This window comes from Hippichthys cyanospilos, chromosome 6 (genome assembly GCF_059441005.1).
Source record: "Hippichthys cyanospilos isolate Australia breed blue-spotted pipefish chromosome 6, RoL_Hcya_1.0, whole genome shotgun sequence".
In the NCBI taxonomy this organism is placed as follows: Eukaryota; Metazoa; Chordata; class Actinopteri; order Syngnathiformes; family Syngnathidae; genus Hippichthys; species Hippichthys cyanospilos.
In genome coordinates, this window is record NC_142374.1 from 14,555,850 (window position 1) to 14,579,894 (window position 24,045).

The 24,045-nt window shown below is 39.4% G+C and overlaps 1 protein-coding gene across 1 annotated transcript; it reads right to left on the reverse strand.

Moving 5' to 3' along the window:
- Window positions 1-216: 216 nt before the first annotated feature.
- sema3ab (sema domain, immunoglobulin domain (Ig), short basic domain, secreted, (semaphorin) 3Ab) lies at window positions 217-24,045 on the reverse strand. Its single transcript, XM_088416796.1, has 17 exons — window positions 23,511-24,045; window positions 13,769-13,929; window positions 13,390-13,452; window positions 10,074-10,193; window positions 8,860-8,950; window positions 8,149-8,268; window positions 7,747-7,889; window positions 7,245-7,359; window positions 7,090-7,159; window positions 6,868-7,012; window positions 6,573-6,792; window positions 6,394-6,485; window positions 6,277-6,318; window positions 5,704-5,861; window positions 4,538-4,605; window positions 2,853-2,998; window positions 217-2,207 (listed from the first exon to the last, which is right to left on the reverse strand). Exons 1-17 carry the CDS (start codon window positions 23,629-23,631, stop codon window positions 1,698-1,700), a joined length of 2,385 nt encoding a protein of 794 aa, XP_088272922.1. The 5' UTR covers window positions 23,632-24,045; the 3' UTR covers window positions 217-1,697.

The window sequence follows — 24,045 nt, forward strand, 5'->3', positions numbered from 1 at the left end:
ATGTTGACTAAAAATAATTCTGAATTCAATGTAAATTAAAAGTGATTTTAAAAAAAAATGAATAGTTACCGCCCTAGAGTACAGTAATTTTGTATTCACTACACCAGGTAGTCTAACATCTCTATCACAAAGGTAATTGTATATGAGTGGATAGACCTGAATGTAAATTATTAGAACTTGAAGAAAATGCAAAGGGAAAAACACTTAAGAGAGGCATTATTTTATGAAGACATTTATTGGAACAGTAGAATACTTCACCATGCCAAAGCAGCAGCTGAGTTTGATATACTCACTTGGAATCATATATTATGTCTTAATGGTCATCAGCTTATCATATTTCATGAATAGATCTTGTTTCATTAGAAAATGTATGGGTGGGTATTGTTGAGCTCATATTGTGTCTCTCATCTGCCACAGTCATGATGGTTAATAAGGCTAAATACCACTTCATAGATGACATATTGTATTGATGTGCTGAACATTTGTTTCTACTGTATATACATTGTTGCTATATCATGTTAGCTAGTCTGTAGCTTTGAGTATTTTTTCACCCCCCCTCACGATAATCATGTTCTTATATACTCATACAGTATTTACAGCATTAATGTTGTGTACTGTGTGCTCACCATGGGACGAATACATTACTGCCGTAGCGAAATGGGAACACTACAGTTGTAGTCTCATGCATTAGTACGCCGTGTCCTCAAACATGGAGAATAGCTTCTGTATTTACATAATGTTCACAGCTACATTCCATCCAGCTTGTGTGAGTTTCATACATAGACTTGAAGAATTTTTAATGAAACCATACATAGTGAGGAAGATTGTGTTATTGCTCAGGGCACATTGTTGACCGTTATTGACAAAAATCTCCTTTATTTCCAGTCCTGAAGTATTTGTAATAATACGATTGGTCCAATAAAACAGCCAGACACGTTAATATAGAAGTATTTTCACAATGCACGTAGGAATATAAGCAATAAATATACAGGTAGCGGAAGATTATATTCAACGTCGGACTAACTTGTCGCATTTCATGCACAAAGACGACGCGTTTGAAAGATCCTAAGGAACGCTGGCAAGAATGTGCTGAGATGGAAAGAACAGAAGCATACAATGTTGCCTTTGTGAAGCTTATCTATGGCACGGACACACGGACGAGTACAAAATGGCTTCTTAAATAAACGACATGGAAAAAAAATGTGAGACAATCCCTTTTTGTATGTAGTAAAATATTTACATAATTGTAGCTACATACGGTTTCTGTTGAGATTTTGCGTTGCTCCCAGGGACGTGCAGGCTGCTGCTGTTTTGTGCTTCTATCAGCACCTTATTGAAACCACGTCGCCTCCACCAGTCCACTCGTGGACACAGTAAATTGTCATTGGACTTGCAAACAATCCACCAAGTGTCTTTGCAGCGGATTTGTGTGTTCACTTCTTGTGCTATTTGACACTTGGTGTTCCCAAGCAGCTGAGGGCAGCTGAGATAACATGACCTGAAGCGCTCGCTGTGACACAACACTCCTCAGCGCCAGTACAATCGTGCACGGAACGCAGCAGCTGGCAATTTGAAGGCGGAAGAAATATGCTTCCAAGCCAGTCATCGTGTAAAATGTCTGTAGCTCAGTTAATGGGAACAGCCTTGAGCAACAAAGAATGAGAATCGAGGGTGTGCTTTCAGACAGGGTTTACGGGTCAGACACTGCGGGGCGCCCGCTCCAACTCGTGGGTCCTCCGGTTGCGGCCTTTTTGTCTATCTTGCAGGTGTTTCCACTTGGCTGAGAGGCCTTGATTGTGCATGTGGCTGTGGACGTTCAGCACCGTCTTCTGCTGGTGCTGCACCAAGTGAGCTTTTTGTTTCTTGTGCTTGCGTTCTCGCTTCCAAACCTGCTCGCAGAACTCGTCCACGCTGTTGAGAGTCGGGTGATTGACCAAAGATAAGAAGTCTCGGTACCACAGCTTGTGATTGGCTGTCTCCTGAGGCGGTAAGAGGTTCTGCACCGACGTGTTGGCGACGGCCTCGTCGTTGGCGTGCAGCAGATCTTCGAGGCGTTCTGTGTCGATCACCTCCAAGGTTACCTTCAGAAGTGTCTGCATGAAGCCGTGCTCCACTGCCTGGCACAGATAGATTCCAGTGTCTTTCTTGGTGAGCGTGCGGATCAACAGACCTTGCTCTGTGCGGATAAAACGTTCCTCTGATTTGATCTGTGGGGGGAAAAAGACCAAAAAATAAGCACTCTCAGTATCCTGTGACCGTGAAAACATTTACAGTTTGTTTTCTCTATGGCTGGATTTACACAGCAGAACGAAGTGTTGAATTCCAATTTAATGCCTGTGTGAATGTTTTGAATGTCTGCCAATATGCAAATTTCAAGTGAAATGTACTCAATATGTTAGCACTGTCGGAACAGCGTGTGTAGACCACCGAATTGTGCATACCACACTATTTCTCATGGGGATTTTTTTTTTTTGCTCAAATCAATGGTCACTACTAGAGCTGCATCAATTCATCAACAAACGATTATCACATTAGTCAGTCATCATGTAATAAACGACTAATATTTTCGAGACTTAGTCTAATATAAAATTGCCCAAATCCTCAGAATTACAGCAATATTTTCATCAGTTTTAAATATTTATTTTTACATTGGAATTCCCAAAACATGGATGTTTGGTATATTGAAGACTCCAAAATTTAGGTGTGTTTGGGAGTGTGAGCAGTCGTCCGTCTTTGTCTGCCCTGCGGTTGGCTTGCTACCAGTTTTGGGTGGCAGTGTAAATCCCACATTTTTATTTCAACTAACCTCTGCAAAGAGTATGAGGCTGTAAAAGTGTCAATCGGTCACCAACCTCCTGTTTGCGCTCATCAGGAGAATGCTGAAACTGCCAGTAAGTCAGCGCTCGCTGCGATTTGGGGCTGCACTCGAGGAAAGTGCTGCTGTTCTCCACACCGTACACACTCTTGTCCTCCAGGGTTTGGTGCTCGCCGAGTTCATCTAAGACAAATAATCACAACGTGTACTGTAAGTCACACATGTTTATACCTCACTTTATAGCTCATAACTCAGGAGACTCAACCGAGTTGAAAAGCATATACTAAATGCTCGGGCTAATGTTGGAAATCGTCCATGTGAAACATAAGTTGCTGTTTCAACTGATGTCTGTTCTGTAACATTATGTGGTGGTTTTACCTAATCAACTGGATGTTATGTTGACTCAACAGGAAAATGTCCAGCAACAGATTGCCCATTCTTTTGTTAAATACTTCACATCAAAAAAGAGGCTTTAATAAACATTTGAGAATGGTCTATCTAATAGTATGGGATCATAATTGTAGCAAAAGTGTTCACAAATGTGTATTTCATTCCACAAATGTGTAAAAAGAATCTGTAGCCAAAACCGAAGTCACAAATGAGTCACAAATGTACAACAAAAATCCACAAATGCACAACTGAAGTCAGAAATGAGTAACGACAGTAACAAATGTGCAACAATATTGCACAAATACGCTGAAGTCACGAATGCTTGACAAAAACCCACAAATGCATAATGAGTCACAAATGTGTACCTTGATTTGGATGCGTAAACACATACCGTATTTCTCCATTTACAAGTGGAGTTTTTTTTCCTCATTTTCAACTCCCATATTGGGGGGGGGGCTGACGTGACATCATTAATATCATGTCATTTACAAGGCTTAAAATGATTATTTATACCTCTAATTCGATATATACGTCAAAAGCACTTTCGTCAAGGGCTGCCTTATTGCCTCTTTGTTGTCAACAGTGATGCTGTGTGGATATTTTTTTTTTCTGGACTTTGACCCATTATAAAAAGGATAATACCGCTTGACTTGGACAGGTCCAAAAATGACTTCCCGTGGAAGAGTAAGGAAGGAAGAAATTTGAGATTTCAATTGGAGGAGCTTTGGTGTGCTAGATAATGATGATGATTTTTAGGGCTTTTCAGCAAATTCATATTCAGCTATGTCAACAAAATGAAGCATTGAAACTTCAAATGTGTGGCTTTGAGAAAGCGCTGCTCTCGGAACGCCTATGAGACACGTGATCGGCTCCCAGCATGAGCATTCGAGTTGGGGCGGCAATAGATTACAATTCCTGCCCTCATTGGTCTATGGCAACAACTTCAAAACAAAAGTCTAGATTCACTACACTGGACCCCCAGATTAGTCATTTATACAATTTCAATTTTAATTACAATTGCAAAGATAGTTTGCTGAGTGTTTTGTAATATTCAATTTATCACTCCACTATAGTTTGGGGTACTGAATACGCTGCAGTGAATTTCTATTGTAAGCCTTCACTCACATTAACATGCAAATATTCACCGCTAAAATGTCAACATAACTTGTATTTGGGCTCATGCTTACATTACACTGATTTCACTTCAAATTCAGAACATGGTTTAGACTCAGCCTCAGCTATTTGTTTTGATATACGGCTTGTGTTTTTAAAGAAAGATGGTATGACCAACATCTTCCATTTAAAGCTCAACAATCTTCATTCATGTTGTACCGTGCTGCTGCAGATCTGAACATTGTGTAAGAGGGTCTCCATTCCTGATATCTTGTCTTCTGGTTCGCCTGCAAAAACAAAGAGCAGTGAAGAGTGACCTTGACGCTTGTGTAGATTATAAATCCTGAGGTTTGAATTTGTAATGAAAGCTGATTTTTTTTTTCAACTTAAGGTTACTGTTGAGCATCAAAATCAATACGCCCTATGGAGCTTTGCGTAGGAGTAAATCTCACAAAACCTACTGCCTCTTCTCTTATTCATGTTGACCCAAACATCAGCACCATGGGTTCTTGGAAATGGAGAACACCAGGCAATGTGGTGAATTTCCATATTTGGGATTTAAACTATTCTAACAAATCTTACACTGTAACTTGCTTCCTGAATTTGGCCATGAAAGTGTTGGTCTTACTTGACTAATTTCCGTGATCACCACTCCCTTTCTCGTTGTTAAGTGCATCAGTGTTTGTAGTCTTATTAAGTAATACATTATGTGTGGTATTTTGTGTCTTGTGTAATGTTTGCGTTGCGTGTAGAGTATGTGTCCACTTCATAATATCGCTATATTATGAAAATACCAGTGGTGTAATCATTTAGGAATTTCATGACTTCATCACTAATTCAATCGGTCTCATTAAATTTTTCAACCTGATGAAAACATAAGTTCTCAAATGTGATTGCCTTTTGGCATAATAAACCTCCCATCTGGTTCTTATCAGCTAAAATAATAACAACTCTGTTTATATTAGAATTAAACACCAGAGTTATCTTAGCAAAGAATGTAGCAAATTTGCGAGCAACTTACAGCTCGCGGGCCACATCCGGCCAATCTACAGACTCTTACTGGACCTTACAGTGTTTAAGAAGTGAAAACAATGTGTCAGCTAAGCAATGTTTATACCAAGCTGTGCTTTAAATATCGAATTGAATACATTGAGCGCAACAAGGGAAAGAGTTCCGGAATTGCCTTTAATATTGCCAGCTTCGTGAAACTTTTGCTATTTTGAGTAAGTTTTCCGCCCCCTCTGGCGACCGATTTTCCCGAAAAGATACAAGCCAAGATGTCAACAGTGGGCCTTTGTATTTGAAAGATTTTTATTTCCTTTCACTGTGGAGGAACGAGGACCATAACCGATTCAGTGTATGATGGTTAAAGATGTGTCCAGTACCTCTTAGCCATGGGAAAATATCTGGAGCACTCGGTCCCATCCCATGCACAGTAAGGGTCCCTTGCCAGGCAGCATTCAGCACAGGCCTTTCCGTAAACCTCACAGCGATGTAAAGGCATTTGGGACACACCCATATCTGAGCCCAGGTACAGTTGTTGCTGCACAGAGCAACATGCAATTACATTTTTAGAGCAAAAATACAAACATGGCTGGTTTGTACCAAAGTTTCAAACTTGAATTTGTGAAGAGGCATGCTTTGTTTCTCCTGGGATTTTCACTCAATATCAAACAAGTTAGATCTTTATATGTAACAATTTACCCCTGGGGATCCAATCTGATGATGGGTTTACTGCTCATTGATGCATGAAATAAAAGGCCTTGTCCAATGTTTTCATTAACCATAGAAAAAAGGTTGTTTTAGTGACTGTACTATTAAGTGAAAACAAGTTGATGAAATCAAAACAAGCATTAATGTCTCTGACTATCTCTTTGCAACATGCTGTTTCTCCAATTAATAGACCATTTGTCTGTAGAGCTTCTGTGTGACACTGTTTTTATGTTGATTATAAATACCTGTTTTGTTGAAAGCTCCATTGTTGTGATGACTGTCGGCTTCTGTAACACATAACATGGGAAGCTTAAAGGACCTGCAGTGTTAACAGTAACAGAAGTGAGGTGAGACTAACTTACTCTGAAAACAGTCATTTCCTCCAGCAGCACTTCCTCCAAGTCATGCCACGAGCCTCTTGGGATGGATACCACTTTCAGAATTGTTCCTATGTCTAGTACAAAACAACAGTATTCATTATTTAAAGACTTTCAAAAAAAAAAAAAACTTAATTCTGAATTCTTTCGGTGGGTTCTAACACCTGTGCCGATGAACATGACGTCGTACTGGCCGTCTTCTGCTTCTACTTTATCCACCACTATCTGCGAGAACTGATAGTCCACGTCGGTTCTAACAATGATTGGTCTATTATTAATTGGGTAGACTGGGTTGAACATCGCCGGGTGGCTTCGGGCAAAGACTACAACTTCATCGGGAAGGTCCTTGGTCGTGCCAAATCCTCCGAACGTCTTGCTGGGACACTTTGGAGAAAAAGATTCATCAGTGAGTCAGATTCATTGAAATTTGAATGATTTCATTCTGATGAACACACTCACTGTGCCAGGCCGTGGGTAAGGAACTCGGCCCTGGAAGGGCACCCACTGGTAGTTGGGTCCGTCTCTATGAGCGTAAGGCCCAAGGAATACTCTGCGGATGTCAGTCATGCTGTACATGCAGACGGCTGAACCCTTGAAGATGTTGCTAATGGTATGGAAAGAACACATTCAGCTGTGAACTCAGTCATTATAATGTAATTATTCCACAGTCAGCCCCAATACCTAGATGTGGTGAACACCGCATAGATGATTGGACTCTTGGGATCCTTGGTGCTGATGAGAAAAACATCCTCTGGAAGGCATAAAGAGAGCAACATATTTTAAAGTCATTTACAATTTCTGCACTGAATTGTGCAATTTATTTAGCGGCGACTCACGTAGTTCATCAAAATGTGTGTCAATGCCGTTACTTCCTGGCACAGAACAGATGAGACGAGCCTTTAAGAAAGTGGTCCACTTGTTGACCAGACTCCTGTGGCCTCCGAGGTCATTCTGAGTAATTAAAAGCTTTATTCTTTATCTCAAAATGAGTGATTAATCATTTCTCAGTTTGGGAGGATACGTGTGGAATATTCATTGCTACTTATTGCTTAAGGGATCACGGTGGTGCCACTGAGATCATCTTTGATTCTCAGCTTCTGGTGACATTAAGTATTTCTCTCAGGTTTTCGTCATATGGGATGATTGTACTTTGCACAACAAAGCCCACTCTCCAGTAGGATCTAAATATAACCATGGAAAACAACCTCTGAGAGCAGCCATTATGTGAGCCTCTCAGACATCAGTCAAGTGTGTTGATGCCCGTTCACATAATGGAGTGTGCGAGTCCGTCTGTGTGGGTTTGTGAGAATGGGTTGGAGGGCCTACTATTGTTCTTACTTTGCAGAGCTGGCCGATTCGAGCATGTGTGGCTTTCCCGGTGTGCTCTCCGTCGATGGCGTTCTCTCTGAAGAACAGGTAGATTTTATCATCCTCCGGGTTGTCGCTCTCTGGAATCAGATGAACACCAACGAACCTAGGCTCTACCAAGGTTAGACAGAGACAGATTAGGATAAATACATGAATCATATATGCACCATGGCAGTACAAACAAGAAAAAAATGTTGCGAGGAACTGAATGTCTGAATCAAGTCTTGTCCAAATATGGATACAAATCTTCTCAGCGTCATATTTGCCAACCTGGGTGCGTCGCAAAAACGGATCTGGGAACACTTTAGGGAAGGCTACATTCTGTTCTAGCTTGATAGCACACTAATTCACTTCAAAAGGGAGCTGTCTCACCATTGAGCCATCGGGAATCATGCTGCTCTGTCCTGATTGGATGATGCTTTCCTAAGGTGCGGAAGATTGCAAAGTCCCGTCCCATGAAGTCAGCCGACGTACCCGCGTACAATTCACCATCTGAGAGCACAGACACTGAATTGAGTTGAAGTGCAGTTGACACGTTTTATGAAAACGCTGAAGGGTATATTTTTCCCATTGAAAATATCCCAGGATGAAAAGAGCAATGGGGAAGGAAGGACACGTGGGACTAGGACAGAGTCCACAATAACGGGGGTGTTCATAATAAGGTGTGGGAGAGTCTAGACAGAAAAGTAGTGATGAGAAGTGACAGCCTGGAGACTAGCCATCTGTCAGGTTAAATGGTGTGATGTCAAAGAAAGTGACAGGCGATAATTGGTGACAGATGACCGTCTGGCTTTTTGTTCGGCAAATACTGACCACTTATCGCAGCACAATAGCTGAGAGTGTCATCAGCCACAAACAATCAGCTCTCAAAAGAAGGTATTCAGATTGAAATCATTTACAGTCCCGTCAATGAGGGGTTCTCGGTGTCTAAATAGCAACTACAAAGCCGTTCCACTTGCAGTGACTGGCAGATTAGCCCCGTGCATTCATTGATAATAATGTAAGACAATGGCAGAGGGTGTTTTCGCATTTAAATGGGAGTCAAAAGCACTTCAAGTTTTTCCCAGCATGTGGAGTACTCACCGATCAGCATGGATGCAGTGAGAAGCTTTGGATCGTAGGGACTTTTTCCTCTACCGTTTTCAGTGTGAGGCAGGAGTCGGAAAATGTTGTCCTGAGTGAAAAAAGCTCTAAATTATTCTGTGTGGTTTTCAAGATTAAAACATTTATTCAATGCATGCTGTAGTTGTTGTGGGAAAGATTTTGGAGGATTATGAGTATGTGTCACTAGGTTGGACTTTGCCAACTTTCCTTTGATAATAAATTTCAACTTTAAAAAAGATCTGCATTTGTGTATCTTTGCGAGATAAACAGTCTACTGACCTCTTGCATTGCATTCTTTTATATGTTCTTACACTTCTTAAATGTAATAAATCACATATGTGTGTGCTTTTCAAAACTCAAAACCTCACTAAATGTTGCTGTTGTGTTCATTGTGCTCAAAGTGTTAGTTTAGTGACCACAAAATTGATTCAGTGCCTGAACCGGCTTTCACTTGGCAACTTGAACTTTGGCAGGCATGTCTCTATTATGAGGAGGCACTCGAGAATGTCTCAAAAACCCATGCTCCAAAAGATGCAAAAACGCGGGCAATTTGAGGACATAAGCCATTTCTGGGGATCCTTGAAAAACATTCATTCTGACTCATTCCTACTAAAGGAAATTACAATTTTGGAAATTATTTTCTTTGACGTTTCAATTAGTGTTTAATTAAATTATTTCTGCAGTATTGTTTTGCATCCATGTTAAAGTTTTTGTTGTTTACTTGGCTGACTTGGTGCAAAATGTTTCCTCCTCATCTCTGGAACCAATACGAAACTAAAAGATGTGGATAAGGTCGGCGTGTATTTTCAACATTGGAACATGAATAAACGCTCCAAAAAGTTGACTTTTTCATTTTATGGTCCCTTCAACAAATTGTACAATAGTTGCACTGTTTAAGTCTATTTAAAATGTGAATGCAAAGAACTATATTAGACAATTTGCGCGACCACAGTATATAGGAAAAAAGTAGTTTTTAACTCTACAATGTTAGTGAGCAGATATTTACATTATTTGGCTAAGCAGATTTTTTTTGATAGAAAACACGAATTGTTTTTATTTCAGTATGAGTAAGTAATCTCCCCTCCCCTTTACATAATTCATACATAGTTTTAAAAGATAATTCTTCCTGGCACTTCGCTTAATTTGGAGATGTGAAAATGTGTTTTAAAACTTTTGCAATACCAAAGACATACCTCTAATTTCTTTCCCACTTCCAGGTAAGAACACACCGGGTGAAACGCTCCTGTTCCACACACATAGAGATGAGTCTGGTTGAATGGTTGCAGCACCTTGACAAAGTTTGCACACTCTTTCTGAGGATTAAAGATAAACATATGCCATGATTAGAGTCTAGTCAGACGTGTTACAGTTGTTCTGTGGGATGCATGAACACCCATCCAACCACAAGGAGAAAATCCAATAAAATATTTGAGCTCATACACGACTACTAATCCCACACAGAGTGCACAACGCTGTCGTAATTGTTTATGTAGCTCTTACGACAGATTGACATTTTGCTCTTTAGTCCACTTTCACAATTGCGTTCAAGCATCCTTCCAGCTTTCCCAGACATCGCGCCTGAGCTCATTTCACATAAATTATGCAATTGAGCGGTTAATTAACATCTTCCATTATTTACCAGTATTAAAAAAGTGCACACCCTCATGCTGTTCTGTCTGTAACACAGGCTCTCATTACTTACAAGCCTACATTTTGCAGGCGGACATTTTATTTATTCTCCTGCTTGCTTATGACATCTGAATGTGTTTGTACTTTGCATCCACTGTGCCGCTGCCATATGGCGTATGTATTTCCTTGTGCTCTCTTGCAGCACATGGCAGGCAGACCTGACCTCGGATGAAACTAACTGTGTCATCACATATTAAACAGGGCAACAACAAAAAAAAGTCACAAATTATGCATAACCAAGCTCATCTGGCTTTAATGGGTTGTACGCCGTCAGCCCCTGAGTTTTGCAGCTGTCACAACCAAGGATTTATTATGTGCATCTATGAAATTATTGCAATGTGTTACAAGTTCAACAATGTTTTATATATATATATATATATATATATATATATATATATATATATATATATATATATATATATATATATAATTATGTATGTGTGCGTGTGTATGTGTGGTTCCTACACATGACAAAAAAAAATGGAGACTGACCTCTGACTGCAATTGGGCATACAGACAGGTGAAAAATATAGAGCATAAGAAATAATAGCCAGAGTGTTTTTGGTACACCTCCTTTTACCATTTGTATTTATTTCTATCTTATTTCTACTGTAAACTATCACGCAACTTGTTGCCCCTGTATACTTCCCTTTAACTGCAACATCAATCCATAGCTAACGCTCCATACTGTATATAGGATGTCCACCAACCTGTCTCTCTTTTGACTACATGACATTCCACTTAAGGCCCATTGTTGAGGCTAATACTTTTCAGACATCCCTTTACTGACTTTTTGCAAAGGGGAAATTTCTCAATTTTGCTTTAATGGTATGACATTGCAACAATCTGCTGAATTTTGCACTGTTGTGTACAATTTCAATACATCCCAGTATCCTTCTGTAATTTGCAATATTCTCCTTTTTCTCTATGAGGGATAAAACACCCTTCGGGTGCTTGTATTCAACTGTGCCATAATGTTTACAGATAGCACACAAAAGTGTCCATGGTCCTTCAAATCTTTTGTAGCAAAGTCTTTTCTTGGCCAATTCCAAACTGTGAGCTCAGGCGCAAACAGCAGCATGGCCTGAGGCATCTAATATTTTCTGTATGCTAACGTGGAGCCTCAACTATACCATATAGAGACAGAAACAATGTCAGGCTTGACTTGTAGAATAGTGTTTTTGATGGTCTCAGCCTGAGTTGTGACAAGACAAAACAGTATTTTAGTTATGTTTCCAGTGTAAGTGAGCCGAATGACTAAAGTCATGTATGACAGCCAGAAAGTGTGGAATGTTTTTTTTTTCTTCATCCAAAATAAGTCAGGAATCCCAGTGTAACCACTGCCAATCGATTTGTGGGTTATGGTCTATGGTACTTTTACTGAGATAGAGTAGAACTCCTGTACAATGAAACCATGTTTCCAGCCAGAAATTTTTCACAACAGGGGACTTTTCACTATAGAAATCTAGGTCTCGGACGTAAACATAAAAAACATGTTGTGCAGTCTACAATCTGACTAAAGTTTAAAACAAAACCTGGAATTATTTAGATCTTGAATCTATTAGGATTCTCTACCTCTGTTATACAATAGTGTTGTTTTTTTCCTGTAGAGCACAGGTGTCAAACTTAAGGCCTTATTTTAAGGCGTCATTTTATGTGGCCCGCGAAAGCAAATCATGTAAGTTTCCATGACCCTTTAACTTTAGCTTGTCGTGTTTATTGAAAAATAAAGTTGAGATTTTTTGGTTTGTTCTGTTACAGTAATATAAACAATAAATGAACAAACTAGAATGCTCTACTTCTGATTGCAAAACATCTAAGCCATCAATTTGTTGTGTACATTTATAATACTATGAGATTGTTTAAAATCGACTTGGTTTCCTCAACATATCGGTCCAATGAAGGAAGTTCTCGCTACAAAATGGCCCGCGACAAAAATGAGTTTGACACCCCTGCTGTAGAGTATATTTACTGCCACCTATATTATGGGAGAATATCGTCTGCCTGCGGAAAAAAGCCGCTAGACTATTAAGTGCTGCAAAACGTGTGCTTGCACGTCAAGTATAAACCAAGCTAGACCTTTGCTCAAGGCTTGTTTTTGCTCTTGTAAATTTCAGTCCAACGCAAATGCAGGAAAAAAAAAAAAACATTTTGTATGATGCAACAAGGGGATTTTTCCTTGTATGAAGAAGTAAGAGGGAAAGGCTTCAATCCATGGATTTTTTTCAGTGGGGGCATTTTTACTCATGCAGGTTTCATTGTATTGGAGTTTTACTGTGCATTGTCATGACTATAACAAATACATTTGTTCAGTGCAAATTTGAATTTTCAGCAGCAGAAAAATGCAGTGTAATGCAGATGATCCTTGAAAATATGATTCTAAAGATTGTTCATGCTTGGTATCATAGCAATAGATTTAAAAGGAGTAACAGAGATCCACTTGGCCTTGCTTTTTTATATTGAGCTCCTGAAAGCTTTAGCGGTGATTAAAGTCAAATGCTGGTCTCCGGGTTGGTGCTGAGATTGCGATCAGGCCAGAGGCAAGTTTGCCAGTGTGTTCTCCTCATGATTGCTGAAAATATGAACGGTATTATTATCCTGTTAAAAACAAAAGTGGTAAAAGTTGTTTTCTTTTTGTACAATTATCTGCCGAAGAAGAAATTGTGTTCAAAGTGGGTAGTTGTGGCCACTATGGGTAGTTGTGGCCAAATAAAAATAACCATAAGTAAATTGATGTTATTTTTAAAAATGGACAATCAATACAATGATTGTAGGTCTGTTTCTTATCTCAACCCGGAGAAGAAGAAAATAGTTTATTACCGAGAGATCTTTTCCGGCCCACTTGCATTCATCTCTCCTGATGGGAGACGCCAGCCAAGGGATCTGCAAACACAAACCAAATGGACCAAAAGAATCATTCCTTCCATGTGCATACATGCGTGTGTATGCTGTATATGCAGGTTGAAAGGGTCACACCACGATTTGTTCTCCACTTTGTTTCGGTTTACTCTATTATTCATCCAGGTGAGCACGGAGCAGCTAGCGTGCCTGCCGCAACGTGCGATAGCGTGCGACAGCGCTGCCTTGTAATATTAATGAGACACTCTCCAGTAGAAACCCAACAAAATAGAAGCCCGAGGTACTTCAGGCTCTGATTGCAGGAAGTCGGCCAGACGTGACCCTGTAGGGTTTGTTTTACCTGTACAACATCTTTGCTGATGTTGAGAAGGTTGAAGGAGAAAATGTGGTCTTTAGCTCCCACCACCAGTCTTCCTTTCTCTTCATCCAGCAGGAAGGTGTGGTAAGATGAACTGTTGTGCAGACCTTCAAACGTCACAAGGTTGTTGGACTCAAGCATGTCTGTGGGGCAAGGTAGACCGTTATTAGCCCATGGTAAAGAAACGGTCACTCAGATTACATGTAACCAAATTTTTCAGACTATAAATCACAAAAAATTATAACGCACAGTCTCAACACGTCTGTTTTGGGAAAATTACATATATAAGAGAGATATATATGTATATTTAATAAACTCCAGGTTAAAAGATATTGGTGTACAGGGAGGAACCTTTGAAGTTATCCACATGAACCTACTATACTGTATGTTCACCAACAGCGGCACACGTCACCATATTTCACTCTTGGATTTTTTTTTTTAAACTGACACGTCCCAGAAGGTTAATATTAGCTCTAATACGAACCCATGAGGTGGTCTGGACTGCTCCACCCATACAGATTACTGACACATTACAAAGACACTATTCTCCTCTCCCCAACCATGTATATCATCAGAATACCTTAGGAATTGTTATTCTAGGTTACAGTAGCACTGTATAGTCTAGCACTGATTGTGTCAGTTTTGCCGTAGACTTCTGGTCTTCTGCATTTTTCATAGATCTTGTCATTCATCAAAAGAGTTAGAAATTATACAACTAGGCCAAGGAACACATTGGGCAAAAACCAAGGTGGCAGTGCCAAGCTTAACTGAATAGCCCGGGTGATGCCAGCACTGGGAGCCAATGATTAAGTTTCCTGCCTAATGTGGAGGCTCACCTCACCAAGGACCAAAGCAAAAGTATGACGTGTGTGTGTGTATATATATATATATATATATATATATATATATATATATATATATATATATATATATATAAAATATATATATATGTATATATATAAAATATATATATATGTATATATATAAAATATATATATATATGTATATATATATGTATGTATATGTATTGTGTAGTTCGGTAAAATTCCTTGATTTTAGTTTGCAATTTGGAATATTTCCAGAATTCCCAGTTCAAATTCCTTTGCAAATTAATGGAAAATTCTCTCCCCATATACAACTCCTATCACTGTCCGTCCCTGTACCTCTGGAAAATTGTTCTCTAAAATTGAAGTAGCGTCTCTTCAGTCCTCTGCAGTTAACAGCTCTTTTGGCTCATAAAGCATATAGGTAGCATATAGGTATATATATATATATATATATATATATATATATATATAAAATATATATATATATTCCACAACCCAAACTGCAGTAGTCCACAGTATTACACCTAACCACAGCAGTTATTAGGACACATTAACTGTGGTTTGCAGATCACGTTTTGCAGTGTAATGGTAGGGATTGCCAAGGCGACATTTGTTTTCGCAGTGGAAAGTTCAACTTGTCGAACAGTCGATGAAAGCCCTCATCTCTGCATATCCTGTAAGCATACAATTATCACATTATAATGTCTTATGTATAATGAGAAAGGAGGACACGCAACTCTGAAGTGTGTGAGAATCTAATGGAATGATGATAAACAAGCTAAAACCCAAGATGCTTTGTGAAGAATAAATCCTGTGCCGTGTGCCAATTTTCCGTGAATTTATTTTCCACCATTATATCATTTAACTGTTAATTTTGTTGGTCAGTGGTCACATATCCCAGTAGTTATTAGCCAAGTTACATTACCTAATCACTATCAACAAAACATCAAATTTAAATATTAATCCTTTGCTGTCAATACATATGAACAATAAACTGTGCCAGGTATGCTCACATTTATCCTCTGATGGTGTTACTCTGATCTAGTTGATTTCTGGTGCCTCTGTAGAATTCAGTCAGTCTCAAAATTGTAAAGCCAGGATGCTGCATGAACCCGAAGCCCTCAGGTATAGACTGCCCCTTTCATATTATTCTCTGAAAACCTGATACGTTTTCCCATTTTCATAAATCCCCAAAGGTTTGAAAGCATTCTTGAAAGTTGTGAGGCCAAAGGAAGTCAGAAATGGAATTGCTGTCCATCTGGATATATATTGATCAGTTGATAATATTCATTCGTCATGCCTCCAGGATGACAGTAGTTTTACTATGGGACAACTGGACTCCTCACAACAAATTGAGTATCCATAAAAGTTTTTGCTTAACCCAATCCAAAGTTGCATTCCCGGATTTATGTTCTCCTCTGGCCATGGTGATCCATCACAGATGAATCTGCTCACGGCAAGATCTTATACTGACAACCCCGTATCACCAGCCTGATCTATTTTCACTTCCACCAAGGCTGAAGTTGTGTAGATGGATTAGAGTATCTATTACAAATGTGATGCAATAATGCTGTGTTAACGGCCATCACGTCTTGTCAAGAGAAATGTAGGGTGGGGGTTGCACTGACTGTTATGCTTCAGTAACATTTAGAGCTTGTTGTAAACTAGTCTATAATCACGTGTGTCTTTGGCGATTGTGAATGTTCCCTCTCAGTGCACAGCAGAAAAAGAAATAATCAAACAAAAGTTGCATTTTACATAGTTGCCTCATATAGAGAGATCGAAGTGTTTATTTGGAATACATTTGACGGAAATAATGAAAATCTGGGAACATTACAGATTCCAGTATTCTTTTGAAGCCCTATAGGATACTGTTGATGCTTTCATGTAGATTGCATAGCGAGGTGCATCCAACGCAACACTAGGTAAACATCATTTATCTGATCCATGATATCTTTCCGTGCATGGGAGTGGCATCCAAAACAAAATTGCGGACACCATGTATATACAATTACGAGTAAAGCTAATAATCTAGGGCACAGGTGTCAAACTCAATGCCCAGGGGCCTGATCCAGATTTTATGTGGCCCACGGAATGCTGATTCGACTGCCAAGTTTATGGTTAAAATACTAAATTTGCAAGTTGTCTTCCACTTTTTAAAAATTTTGGAAAAAAAGAAAGCATGTCTTTTTTTTGGTTCCCAATCGCTCTTTTGAACAATTTTTACCGGCCTCTGATTTCAAAGTTAGTTAGAAGTGTGACGAACACACATAACATTTGATTTCACAGTCATTCTGGCCCTCTGACAGAAACTAGAACTACAATGTGGTCCACGATAAAAACGAGTTTGACACCCCTGATCTAGGGCGAGTTGCTCTCAGGTATTTTTTGTGCTCACTGGGATTTGTATTATTGGAAAGAAAGAGGATGTTTTTCCCAGATGGTACTGGCCTTTTACATGTTGGAACCAGTATCCCATTTAAAATAAAAACACCCATTTGTTCTTGTGCAAACTGCGATTTCAAAACAAAAATTAGTGCATATGTATTTTGATTCATTCGAGTGATGCCGAGCAACGTCACATCAATTGAATTGGATGCGCCGCTTTCAACAGGTGTCAGCTGCCTCAGTGCCAGACGTTCATTTTCTGTGTTCTTTCCACCTACTACCTTAGCTTCTCTCACTTTCTGTGTCCTAGACTGCAGCTATTTTAACAGCTGCCCTTTCTTGGCTACTTCTCACCCACTCTCACTCTTACTGCCTCTTTGGTTCCAATTTACAAAAAAAAAAAAAAGTTGGGAAATATAAAACAACGACAGGAGGGCAGAAAGAACTGCGACAAAGAATCAACAATCCCATATGAGGCTGATAAAAATAAACTTTTTACCCTACATTCTCTCTTTCTTTTTCTTGACTGGGGGGCAGCAGTAGTGTTATCTAAGTGCTGCCAGAGAAACAGAACGAACACAACTTGACAAAAGCCAATGTGCGGCATACTGTACTGTATTTATGAACACTGATGCCTTTCTACTGATTAAAGGAGCATACACATTGACAAAACACAATCAGACCACATACACTTCCTTTACGCCTCAGGAAATACACCACGAAGCTTCATTAGTCAATGTTCTCTGGTACAAAGACGCTGAAATGCAGAAATTATCCCGGCCGCCTATTTTTACATATTGCATGCTGGTTGGTATGCTGCTAATCCGGGTGTCATCATTATGAGGGCTTCGGGGTACATCTCTTTGCCTTGAGCTGTTTTCAACCATGTGATTTAGAAACACATTTCTCCTTCATCTCTCGTGATTTCTTCAACATAGTGGCTATCTTTATTGAGCTGCATCTGAGTTTATTTCATCCTTTTTTGGACACAGTTTGTGTGAACTAGTGATTTGGTTCTATGCCCATGCACCATTAAGTCATTCCAAGTATACTGTACATAACGACTAAGTTAAAGTTGTAATTTGTACTTATATCATGATACAAACTTGGTAATTGCAGTACCTTTTCCATTGTCATACCTTTGTCCGCTTTTGTTCCTCTGAGCTTAATATATTGAGAATAAACATTTACATTCATGGCCCTTTTAAAAACAAAACATAAAACGTAATCATGTATCTCTTACTTCTGTAGGATCTGAGTATCTGTACAAACCAAGAGAGCCAAATGCAGCTAGATGATACTATCTCTATGGCTAGATTTGAGTCATGGAGTTGCTGGAGTCTATTCTAGTTACAGTAACTTGGTGTCAGTTAAGAGGGACACCCTTGGCTGGCTGACTGTCGAATATGAGATAAACAAACATTCACTTCTGTGACACCTTCATTGAGGCAGACATGTAAGATTTTGGAATGTGTCAGGAGGCCAAAGTAAATGATAAAACCCAGGTTTTATCATTTCACCCACATCTGTCCGCTATGCTAAGAAACACCACAGATAACAAAAATATACCACAGAACTTTGATCAAAGTAAAGCTATTGATTAAAGTTTCATTAATGGCAGACATTCCAAATTCAGAGGAATTCTGTTACAACTGTGATGGCGTAAGATAAATCTATATGCAAGTTGAAAGATGTCTACATAAGATAAGTACATTGTCAATGTAGAAAACCTATCTCTCAAGATTCTTTGCATGCATCTAACCCCAAGTTCCACTTAGAGGAGGTACAACCACTGTCATGGTTGGATTTATTAGTGCTACATACAATAAATTGAAAAACAGCCCCCTCAAAGGGGGGAGAAAAAAAAGTGAAAGAAAAAAAAATATATTGTGTAGTTTGGTAAAATTCCATGATTTTAGTTTGCAATTTGGAATATTTCCAGAATTCCCAGTTAAAATTCCTTTGCAAATTAATGGAAAATTCTCTCCCCATATACTACTCCTATCACTGTCCGTCCCTGTACCTCTGGAAAATTGTTCTCTAAAATTGAAGTAGCGTCTCTTCAGTCCTCTGCAGTTAACACCTCTTTTGGCTCATAAAGCATACGGATGGTCGTTTACTTCCAGGATAATGAATTCCGCCGCAGGCTGTGAATAGGCCTAATTTCCATTCCTATTGTCATTTATCATTCGTGAGTGTATTTCTTTAATGCTGTCAGCCCCTTCAGGAGCCATGGCATCACCTAACAGTGTGATTGTTGATACAGTTGGACCTTAGCTTGTGTTTAGGTAGCCGTGGGGTACCGTTGTTATCTTTCCTCCTACTCCACTGACCCCCTGGCCTTCAGCCTTCACTTCTAAAGATCAGTCAGAAACACGTGGGGTTCAGCTGTGTGTGTGTTTGTGTGAGAATTCAGTTCATATCAGATAGTATAACAATGTTTAGTGAGGAACTCATACTATGAAGGCAGCGGGCGCTTTGAGATAGACATCTAACCCGGGGATTCCACATAATGCGTTGCGTCTCTGCTGCGCTGCGCCATCGCAACGACGCCACACACCCCCACCCACTGCATGCGCTTCCACTCCGCCGCGACGTGTCACTGAGTCCCTGGACAGTCACACTGCGCTTGCGCGAGGACTACCAGAAAAAGAAAAAAATACACATTTTCTAAATTTCCAGAAAACAAACCAAACTCCATTTGTGGAATGTCTGCGTGGTTAACACTTCACTGTATGCTTCGTTTACAATTAGTGAGTACATTTAGTATTCCTTTTAACCTTTAAGTGAATTGATATTATTGTGGCTAAAATAGTAATATATATTTACGTACAGTATATAAGTAACAGTGTTTGCACTTGTTGTCTTGATGACAATGGCACAGAGAAAGAGAAGCAGTCGCTTTCAGCTTCATCCAATCAATCAGCAAAGAACAAGACAATCGTCCCTGTGGAGTGTTTTTTCTTGTAAATCCGGAAGGAGATCACATTATTTTTACTGTTTGATTCTTTCTGAACTGAGGAATTGACCATGGCGAACGGCGGCGGACCAGATTTTTCAAGTCCAGTTTAAAGTTGGCAGACCGCGGTGCAGCGACGCAGCGCGGCAGACACTCAGCATGTAGACCCGCTCTCATTCATTAACATGGCTATGAAGTGCTTTGCACAACCCAGCAGAGCCGTAACACAGTAGGTGGAATCCCCGTCTTAATTCTACTTTCGTACTCGTCTGAGTTCATGCTGATTGAGACCAGCACCACTCTGACACTTCAGAGTTTTTTGAATTCCATGCCCCATCTGCCGATGATAATGCAGGATTGGACCATATGTTTCTGTCCAGGAAAAAAAGTACCTTTTAATTCTTCAGTCAATAAGAAAGCCAAGTTTTACAAATCACCTGTTCATATGGTATTTGTTCATGTTGGTATTAAGTTTTCAACTCTATTGTGTTCGACATATGACTGTATCTATTCACAGTGTATTTATTTAGTCTTGTATTTGCCATTTACATTGGCATACTTATAGTAACATGTGTCACTCTTTTAGTATATGTAATACGACTGACCATTCATTCAGCTTTTATTATCATTCATTTTATAAAAATAGTATAGACTTTTAGAGGAAAACATGAGATTAACTAAAATGTGACTAATGTGGGTTTGGCTTGACGCCAGCAATATGTAGATTTTTTTTTATTGTAATTTAATTGGATTTAATTTGTATTCTTATGAATTCATATACACATAATAGACACGTTCTTGCTATGCACAAAGTGGCTTACTATTCTCTCTGCACTGAATTGTATTCATACAGAGCTGCCAGATACACAGTTTCTCTTATTGTCTTCTTCAGTGGTTCTTCACATTGTTGGAGCAATTGAACCCCTCAAATTCCTTAGGCACATTCACTGAACCCTTCGTTGTGGGGAAACATTTTTTTTTCACTGCTAAACGCAATGTGCAAAAGTTTTTTTTTTATTTTATTTTTTTTATGGAAGCACACGCACCCATACACTGTGTGGCCTGACCTCTGTCGAATCTGTCATCGAACCCCAGATTGTTTGATCGAACCAAGGTTACGCACCGGTGGTCAAACTTCTTGATGTAAATACGTTTTAGAATATATATATTTTATGTATATTCTTTTGAATTTGATACAGTATTTTCCACAATGCTTAACTAAAACAACTCTGTTCACTTTGATTCATTTTTCACTCGTGAGTTAGTGTTCACCTATTACAGGTACTCTATTTGATGGCACGAATGATTCATGAAACAATAATCTGATGTCTCTTATGATAACATATATTCTATTGCACCTTATTTGGGCAGGTTAAACCTGTTTTCAATGCTGCTTATTAGGACAACACAGTTTATTAATAGTGCCCCACAGAGGGCCTCATGCAAATGAGGTCCTCATTGAGAAGTACTCAATTAAACAAGCAGGTTGCCTTCCGCTGTAATGGAGACATCACTGCATGTGGGCGTGCTTCTACCAACTGACAGCGTGTACTTTTTAACTGACTGATATGCTCACAGGTATCATTAGCCATCTACAGATGGCAATGTGAACACGTGTGTGTGCGTGTGTGTAATTATGGATCTCCTAGTGCTGAGTGAGGACTATTTCTCTTCGAGGTTAAAGCCATCTGCTTAAACAGACCTGCACCATTCATTCCAAACATAATTGCCGCACGAAGCGGAACAGAGGGGAGAAAATGACATGTGGGAAGAGAATAAATAAATGACACTTGGCTGGCAGGGAGGCGGCATCTGGCACCACTTTTTTCGCCGCGTACGTCGGGACAGGCACAGAGCGCTTCGTCATAATTTAGGTGGCGATAAGATGATTAGAGTGAAACAGTAGCGTAGAAGTGTGCATACATGACAGGCACATGAATCTAAACTACAACCGCAAGAACAATTTGGTAGCTTGGTTTGTCGACATTGGGGCCCATTTTGACCGTTATCATTTTGTAATCAAAATCAGCAAAGGCCAGTTGATCGTATATATCGCAAAGATTATTTATAATGATAATCCTGATTCCTGCGTATAGGGTGTGTTAAATAATGAGTTTTCAACCCTGCTCAGAAAAAAAGACTCTAGATTTGTACTTTTCAACTAGAGGTGTCAGATTAACAAATGAATGGCTTAATTAGTTATAGCTAACTTTTATTTATTAATCACATTAGTCTCATCTTTCATTTTTAACTTTACGCGTTCTGTAAAATGATTAAAACCAATTCTTCTGTATGTATTAGGCTTCTTGTGCTTGACTTATTGGGGGTTGGAAAACAAAGGTCAATCAGACCCTGATGTGGATTGGCAGTCAATGTGTTTGGCATATCCTGATAGGCTGCTGTAGTGGGTGGCTAACGGTAGCAACAAAGGCGCTAAAGTAGCAGGCCGCAGCATAGCTCATTGCTGAACTAAACTTCAACACTCCACTTTTTAGCAAGTCTGCACGACAGGAGGGACACTGTTTTATTTTACAGTTATTTTCAAATTGCGTGGGCATTAACACAAAAAAAATAAAAGAAACAGCACAATTCCTTCTTACAGTTGAAACTAAAGGTTGCAGCGAGCAACTGGGACTAGTCTTAAATCCAGCAGGAGGTAAAGGGTTGCAACTGCATCAGTTAAAAAAAAACACACACTCTGCCTCAACACACTATCTAAATGTAAAAAGGCACCACGATATTTTAGATTATATTAATTAGATACATTTATTTCATACCTTTTTTTAATATGTTTTTTTAAACTTGGTCAAAGTGTAAAATCTCATTCTTGTGTGTGGTCAAAATAGAGTAGGACTGAGCCACAGAAACATGTGAAATGTAATAATGGCCATGAAGAAAGATCTTGCCCAAAGCAACCGGTTGGTTGTGTTAGCTCTTTGTAAGATGGGTCTCACAATTTACCACAATCTAGTTTTCATTTCAGATAACAGTTGTCTTAGTATCTCATATTTACCTTTTATAATGGCAACTGTACTGCTTCCTACTTCATTAATTTCTTGCTGAATGAACGCTATATGGAACTGTCACAGACCTCTGGCATACAGCGTGTACCCAACAGTGGTCAAATATCCAGACCATATGATTGACCGCCAAACCATGTCAAAATTTGGTCATTTTCATACCTTTTTTTCTGAAATCTACGCGCATGTGATTGTTATTGACGAATTATTGAGCAATCTTGCTTTGATGATGCAATATTAATAGTTGAAGAGTCATACTAGTTTTTGAGGTCTTCTGAATAGTGACTATTTTGGATGTAGAATGATTCCGCTTGGTGACACTGATGCTTGAAATGATAATAAGGAATAATAAGGAATCATGTAAAAAACACACATACTGTATTTGAGTCATGCAATGAATTTAGATACTGTTTAAAAAATGTTACTTTCAAATCTCATTTTGTGAGGTTTTCTTTGAGCAAAGATTTCTTTTTATAGAAACCAAGAAATTTGCAAAATATAAATGGTCTAAAAAAAAAAAAAAAACTTACCTTTGTACGAGAGTTTTAGTCGCGGGACATTGACCTTGGTCTGCTGGGCTCCGTCACACCCTTTCCGAAATATAATCATACCACAGGTCAGCACAAAGCTGCCCCAGAGAATAGAGCCCATGATCCTGAGGTGAGAAAAGCTGTCCTCTGCACACCTTTGGGTTACTTTTGCAGATCCACTACTAAGCGCCCCCTAATTTTTCTGGGTCAGTCTGGACTTAGAGTGGCAGCTGAAAGTTAGTCCAAATGATGCGTTTGGCAAAAGCATTACAGGTCAGCCAAACTGCACGAGAGCTCGTCCCCGCAACAAGCCCAAGGTGAACTTGTCAATGGATAGTGGAGAAAAGCAGCAAGGTAAATCTGCCATCTGTCTTAGTCATTTAAATCACCATCCACGCCAACTGAAGGAAAACACTGCCCCGTTTGTTTTCTGCTCCTAATCCGTTGTCGTCTGTGTTGAGTTCTTCCTCGTATCCCACTTTTTCCCCCTCGAATCTCTTGTTCCTGTTGAGTTGGCCCAGCACTGTTCTGTCCA

Excerpts from the sequence above, each read along its gene's own strand:
- sema3ab (XM_088416796.1), bottom strand. The coding sequence starts at position 23,631 with ATGGGCTCTATTCTCTGGGGCAGCTTTGTGCTGACCTGTGGTATGATT. Across the intron at positions 6,793-6,867 it reads CTTACCCACGGCCTGGCACA|TGTCCCAGCAAGACGTTCGG; the intron begins GTGAGTGTGTTC and ends TTTTCTCCAAAG. Across the intron at positions 6,486-6,572 it reads CGTCATGTTCATCGGCACAG|ACATAGGAACAATTCTGAAA; the intron begins GTGTTAGAACCC and ends GTTTTGTACTAG.